This window comes from Sycon ciliatum, unplaced genomic scaffold, assembly GCF_964019385.1.
Source record: "Sycon ciliatum unplaced genomic scaffold, ocSycCili1.1 SCAFFOLD_576, whole genome shotgun sequence".
NCBI classification, from domain to species: Eukaryota; Metazoa; Porifera; class Calcarea; order Leucosolenida; family Sycettidae; genus Sycon; species Sycon ciliatum.
Window position 1 is genome coordinate 40,250 of NW_027044775.1, and position 6,786 is coordinate 47,035.

Below are 6,786 nucleotides of genomic sequence, written 5' to 3' on the forward strand. Positions count from 1 at the left end.
AGATTTTATGTGGTGTAGATGCTGGCATAACGGTTTTTGCCTAGGTACGCGTCTATAGTTTAGAAATAGACTGTAGTCATTATTTGTAAAAGAAAAAAGGCCCAACCCTGCCTTGCCAGTTATGTGGACATGCACTAACACACCTACTAAAAAAACGACTCCTGGCTTCTACCTTCCCGAAACCCAGCCCTCAGATTCGACGACCAATTGAACTGGAGTATGTTTTCAGTGTGTGTTCCGGTCCAATAGCATTGTAAAGGTAGTCCAGAACGTAATAAATACAGCATGGTGGCTCATCTGGGCGAGAAGGAATCAGAAAATTCCTTTCTGTGAGGTAAAAAGCGGTGAACTAGACGTCAGACAATGGACTTGCAAGAACGGATATAAAATAACTAATACAAGGGAAAAGAGAACTTCAATGTCAGTGGACAAAAGGCTAGCTTCAAGGGAGAGCAAAGCTGAAGTTGAGTTGGGAACGGGCGAGGCAAAGTCTCGTGTTTGGAGAACCCAGTAGCAAAAAAGAGGCAGCTTTATACAATACAGATTATAGCGACAGATGAGTGTCTGTTTGGATGCATACCGTTCCGTTTGGGCATGTGTGGAAGATCAGGGCACCAATAGTACACAATGCAGGCATAGGGCAAGACGGGCTGGGACCCTAAACGGACACAACGATCACTGCAGTGCGGCGCCGTCTGCAGCGTAATCCGCAAGTGTCGGCGAGTAGACAGCACTTAGCCGCTGGTGACGCAATAATCACTGAGTGAGTCTGCAGGGCAACACGCAGTTCCTCGAGGAGAAGACAGCGGCATTCAGCAGGCCGTAGTTGAACAGCGCCATATCGCCATAATAGTTGGCTAGGTCAGTGTAGGTTGACTGGACAACAAACAACAACAAAAAGCAATTTTTTTGCCAGAATTATTTTTTTGCCCGTATAATTACTGTCTTATAGTCATTCACACGATGTGCAAACTCACTTTTATCGTTTCCAAGGATATTTACTCGCATATTAGAGAGGTTCCGGGGTACGATTTTCCGTGCCAAAATCCGTATGGGCGCTACGGATTTTTTCCAGGCGTGCTCCATACGATTTTTCGGCACGAGAATCCGTGTGGACTGGCTTTCATACGAACCATGCTTCGTATGGAGATTTTTGCGTCATCGGGTGCAGAAAGATTTTTCGCGTACAAATTTGGTACGAGAAACATCGATTTTTCGCGGGAAGTTTTGATTTCGGTACAAATTTTCAAAATAAAAAGACATAGCGCGGGAATGTGACGTGTTTGCGATCGTAACCTAGGCAATGACGGCAAACACATAAGTTTCGTACCCCGGAACTTTTCACTGCTCGAAAACGACTTATAAAAAATCCGTAGAGCCTCTACGGATTTTGGCACGAAAAATCGTACCCCGGAACCTCCCTATTATGGTAAACTTGGACACACGCGTGCAACTGATTTTTGAACTTGGTTGGGGCCCGTGTGCTCACGACTATACCCAGAGTACAATAATTCATGTACTCTTGATTACACTTGCAAGGTGTCGGTTGTTGAAAGTGTGTACTGCAAATGCAGTGCTTATAGGCCATTCACAGGACGTGCAAACACTTGCACACGTGTGACCAAGATAACACTGGCAACCTGTGATCCACTTCACACGGTGCTGGGCAAACATTTGCACGCGTCAATGTATCCATAATCACAATGACTTCCTGAAAGTGCGGGGAAATTTTAATTTTGAATTTTCCTTTGTTGAAGCACTGCATTTGCAGTACACACTTTCAGTAACCGACACTTTTGCTGTTAAAGGTCTTCCTGACACACCCAACCAAACCACACCCATTGTCATACTGTGGAAAAAGAAGTTCTGTTGTGCATACCCAATCATGTCCAACTGCCACGCTACAAGCCAATCTTAGTTTGAAGAAGATCATGGAATTGACTAGAGTTTTTGCTCCGGGTACAGTTTTTCTTGCAGTCACAAATGGCAGACATCCCCAGGTCCTGTGAGTGTGAGTCTCCAAACTTCTGGTGCATTACAATTTCAGCTTGTACTGCTGCTGCCTGTATACACTGTCACACTGAACCTTGCAAAACAAAAATTTAATGTTAGCCTCAACAGATTCTAGGCCAAAAATAACCGAAAATCAATATGCGCCAAATATTTGTTGACTTCTTGTACATGTTTAGTTGCAATTCGCAAACTTCTACTGTCGGAAAGGTCTCACTTGCACTGTTTTATCACCTGTCTACTGTACATATTCCAATGTTCGTTTCCCTTTTCTTTTGCTTAACGAGAAGGCTTGAAAGTATACTCGTGAAAACCTTCAAGAAGACATTGGTCAAGAGCCTGAAGTGTGTTCTCCTCCTTAGTATTAAAGGTCTCCCTGACACAACACATACTGACCTTTGCCTTGGGGAAGGTGACTGGGTCGACGTTAATAGTGCAGTTGTAACAGAAACCGGTGACTTCGGCCAACTGAAAACAAAAGGTGGAACAGAAAAACGCCAGAATGAACTCAAGTTTTTTGAAAAGCATACACCTCCATGAACACTGCTCATTATTAGCTGGAATCTCTTCCTTCACACTTACTATGGAGCATTTGCACATCTATCATCATCACATGATGTCGGCCATGTTGGTTCAAGTGTCCACATGCCATGATCACTTTCTACACAAATGTAGTCACATGACCAGGATATGAAACTGCTCTACAGGTGGTAACATGTCCACACTTGTGCAAACGGGTGATGTTTGCGACAAGAAATGTTTGCGTTTTAGAAATTCGGACAGGTTAGCACTGTTGAATGTTTGAGATTGAACACATCACGACTGAATGCTTCACATTATGGTGTGCAGGGGTGATTGGGGGCTGCTGCCTGTATACACTGTCACACGAAATTTCGCAAATCCACTACTGTAAAAAAAAAATTCACGGTTCGCGTGAGACTCGGCCAAAGGCCCAGTTTTCCACATCCGCAGGAACGCCACCACCCTCTTGGATCAAGGCGCAGATGCAGCTCCTAAGCTACTACTGTAAGACATGTATATATAACGAGGAAGTAAATCTAAAGTTTTAACGGATGACATTTCTTCGTTATAATAAGATCCGTTGAGGCCATACTGCTTCATATGTTGTGTGTGGATAAGCCGAAATACTGCAAGATCGTTAACATATCTTCTCGTGAACCTATGAATTTTGGACAATCGTTAAATTTGCGACTCGTTATAATAACATGTCTGACAGGACTGGAAACATGTACCAGCTATTCAGTTTTGGCTCCGAGCAACTGAAGCCCCCTCCCCTGCAGTGATTTCTGTATTTGCTCCTGGTGTGTTCATGGCGTGAATGCTTACCAGGGTTGCAACCTTGGTCTCCACGTTTGTCATGTTGTTGCCAAGCGACGCGAAGGGCGTAGTGTAGTGACGTGAGCCTTCGCCGTTCAGAATAACTTCGTAGCCGGCAGCCTTCTCGTAGTACTGTCGGTCAAGGGTGGTCTTCAAGGCGAACATGGACAGTTGGAAGTGATCGAACTTAGTTGGCTGCACGGGTTTGGGAAAAACACAAACACAAAAGAGACACAAGATTATTGAGTAGCAGTTCATGGACATCTGGAGGGGGATGACGTGAGGTGCCGCAACGTAATTTTGTTTAGCTAATGTCCGTAAGCACACAGGCATGGTAAATGTTGGTGACCATAAGCTCACAGGCAGAGGTATTTGCTAGAATTGATTGAGGACCATCAGCCATGAACGCCAAGCAGGACTGTACCAAGAAATCAATAAACAGCAACCTTCAGAACACAAAAGCCGCGTTTAATACGAAATACAAGCCATCTCTTTCATTCCGAATAAAATTTGCCCCGAGAGAGCCCAACTGCAGTTGACCGGGTCCGGGGCACCAGAATCTCAAAGCACATGCCACACGGTGTGTGCAAGTATTACATGAAGTCGTGGCAGCGACTTGGAATTGCTTTATCGACTGAAGTGAAGTGTAAAGTTAAGCCGGCGGAAATAGGTACGAGCTTGAGTGCCGCAAACAACAAATCTTCTTGTATGCATTCCTAAGTTCTAGAAGTTCCAATGAAAAGCAGAAACAAAGTGCGGCACTTACATTGGGCACTGGTAGCATAATGGAACCCGGCGGGAAAGTGACACCGATATTGCCGCCAGCATCCTGAGAATCAGGAATCGAAAAGACCAGAACAAAGCAGTATTTGGATAAGTCCACAGCAACAGCACGTCTGTTTTTTTTTTTCTCTGTACGGTGCCCCAAAAGAGTGCTTGTACAATCCCCCAGTGCTATGACGGCAGAGCTCCACATCACATGACATCATTCAAGAGAGTGGCGTTCACATCAGTTTGTCACGTGACTACATTTGTGCAGAAAGCGACCATGGCATGTGCATATGTGGACATTGGAAGCGGCATGGCCGATATCATGTGACCCATAGATGCAGGGGTTGAGTGGAGTTGTCAGTTGGAAGCCAACATGGCTGCCCTGTATGGTCATGTGATAGATGTGAAACCACTCTGTTCCCAAGGCCCTATGTGAGTAAAAAAACCAGTGCAAAGTGATCAGCAGGGAGCTTTACCCAAACAAAGCAGGCTTGCTTACAACCCTGTACCCAACCCTGTACCCTTCAAGCACAGGGTGCACATCAGCTAGGAAGTCGTCGAATACAGGTATTTGACGACCCCCCTGAGTTGCACAGACATGTATATACACTTTAGAAATGCAGTTCAAAGGTCAAGGCCAGTGCATTGAAAAATAGAACCATGTAGCATGCTATTATAATTATTATCGATGTGAGAATACTCGTCATGCATGCAGCTCACACCTGAAACACGCCAAGTCCCGTGGTACCATTATTAGATACTCGTCTGGTCACGTGATAGATTTGAAGCAGGGAGTAGTACAATACCGGTATTGTACTACATGTACTAGAACTCCCTGATTTGAAGCAATTCTATTCTCTATACAGACTGCACACACTTCGAAGTACACGGTTGCGCTCCGTGAAATTCGACCCTTATTTGGAGCCCTCAACTCGCATGGCCCGTGACGCCCTGGAAGTGGCACGAATGCGGCTGGACGTACACGTATACTCATGCACAAATACAGTGATGGAATCGGAAAAAGGTCCAGGGCGCCTGCTTTGCACTTTGGGCCGGATTTCACCGAGCGCAACTAACTACCCAGTTACAATACAGCTACATCAGGACATCACTCCTTCTCTGATAAAGACCGATATACATCATTCCCTCACTAGTGGCACCATTGTTATTAGGCTAGGGCCTGTTTGGACTTCCCACTCTAAATAAAGAATACAAACAAACAAACAACCGTAATCGTGATTGCAGTTCTATACAATCATGCACTGTGCCATGGGAACCGAGGACAATATTGTGCCGAACGTCTTAGTGAAACTGTAATCGTACAAGTTTACATGGTGAATCTGTGCATTAATATTTCCTTACAGCTTTGGTCAACGTTTGATCTGACAGCTCTGCCCGTTTTGGTATACGAATTAATTACGTGCATTGTGATCATACAGAAGAGATGCGATCGCGCCCACTGCAACGAGCGCCCCCCGACAACACTGCCCGTACATGTACATACAGTAGCAAGCACAATCCCACATCAAGATCGACATACCTTCTTGAACTGGTCGACGGCACTGCAGGCCAGTGTCTTCACCTGCGATGTTGGCGTGTAGGCAAGGCCAGTCAGCTGGCACAGGTTGAGCTTCGCCGAAGATACCAAGCCGAACAGGCCCACAAGCACAACGGCCAAAGGCAGCAGCACGGATCTTGAAACGGCCATGACGGAAAATAACAGGGGAGTAATGTAAACGTCACTTCAGAGTTTCTGGTAAGGTCACAGTGGAGGATTTTCTACCACTGATTGAGAACCAACTATGCTCAAGACCTTGCCTTTTACACTAGCACTAACAACGAAAGGGCGCAATTGGCTTGGCAAGACGTTGTCACAAGGTTACTGGTTAGGCCGAGCCCGCCTTGGAATACAGTCCTCAATGTGCATGCCATCAAGAGTACATAAATTATGTACTCTTGATGCCATGTAGCACTGCTATGTACGTCGCCTTTCGCGCAAAAGCTGTGCAGTTGAGTCTGCTGAAGCCGTTGGACGCGCGCAATACGTTTGTGCTGCGCGCGGTTGCGCGCACCGAATGATCATTCGAATATTCCCCGCTTCCGCGGACGCGACGGCGGACTACATTTTTTTTGTAGACATACAGCGAAAGCGGGGAAAGATCATTCGGTTTGCGCGACCGCGCGCGACACAAACGTCAAGACAAGCGCGATCTTGTTCACAGTTTCCGCGTCGTACCGTAGTCCGATCCGAAGGTACACACCATTATATTAAAAATCTCACCATTATATACATGTACATGACAGTGACCATGGAGTTGTACATGTATATCGTAAAGCCGTTTATACAACTCTGTTCATGACCTGGCGACCCGCGCTGCTGATATCATTACCGGTATATCCGCGGAGTTGCAAGAAAAGTACCGGTAAAACGGGCAGGCGGGATCAGAGCCTCGGAGTCTTTGAAAAACAGAGACGCTCTTCGACTTCACCAGCAGTAACAGGACGGACTCGGTCGTCCATGTGTCAAAGAAAGCTGTTTGTGCTGAGACTTCAAATATAATTCAACGTAAACAACAGCAACAACAGTTGCGGGATGGAATGCTGGCAAGGCAAGGCTTGCATAGGGCGGTTATTAGGAGAGTAAGGAGACTCCCTTCGATAGGCATC

The 6,786-nt window shown here is 45.9% G+C and overlaps 1 protein-coding gene across 1 annotated transcript; it reads right to left on the minus strand.

Moving 5' to 3' along the window:
* Window positions 1-207: 207 nt before the first annotated feature.
* Window positions 208-5,842, minus strand: LOC135830587 (uncharacterized). Its single transcript, XM_065342823.1, has 5 exons — window positions 5,660-5,842; window positions 4,115-4,177; window positions 3,358-3,543; window positions 2,407-2,478; window positions 208-876 (listed from the first exon to the last, which is right to left on the minus strand). The coding sequence occupies exons 1-5, from the start codon at window positions 5,825-5,827 to the stop codon at window positions 757-759; spliced, it is 609 nt and encodes a 202-aa protein (XP_065198895.1). The 5' UTR covers window positions 5,828-5,842; the 3' UTR covers window positions 208-756.
* Between the last annotated feature and the right edge of the window lie 944 nt (window positions 5,843-6,786).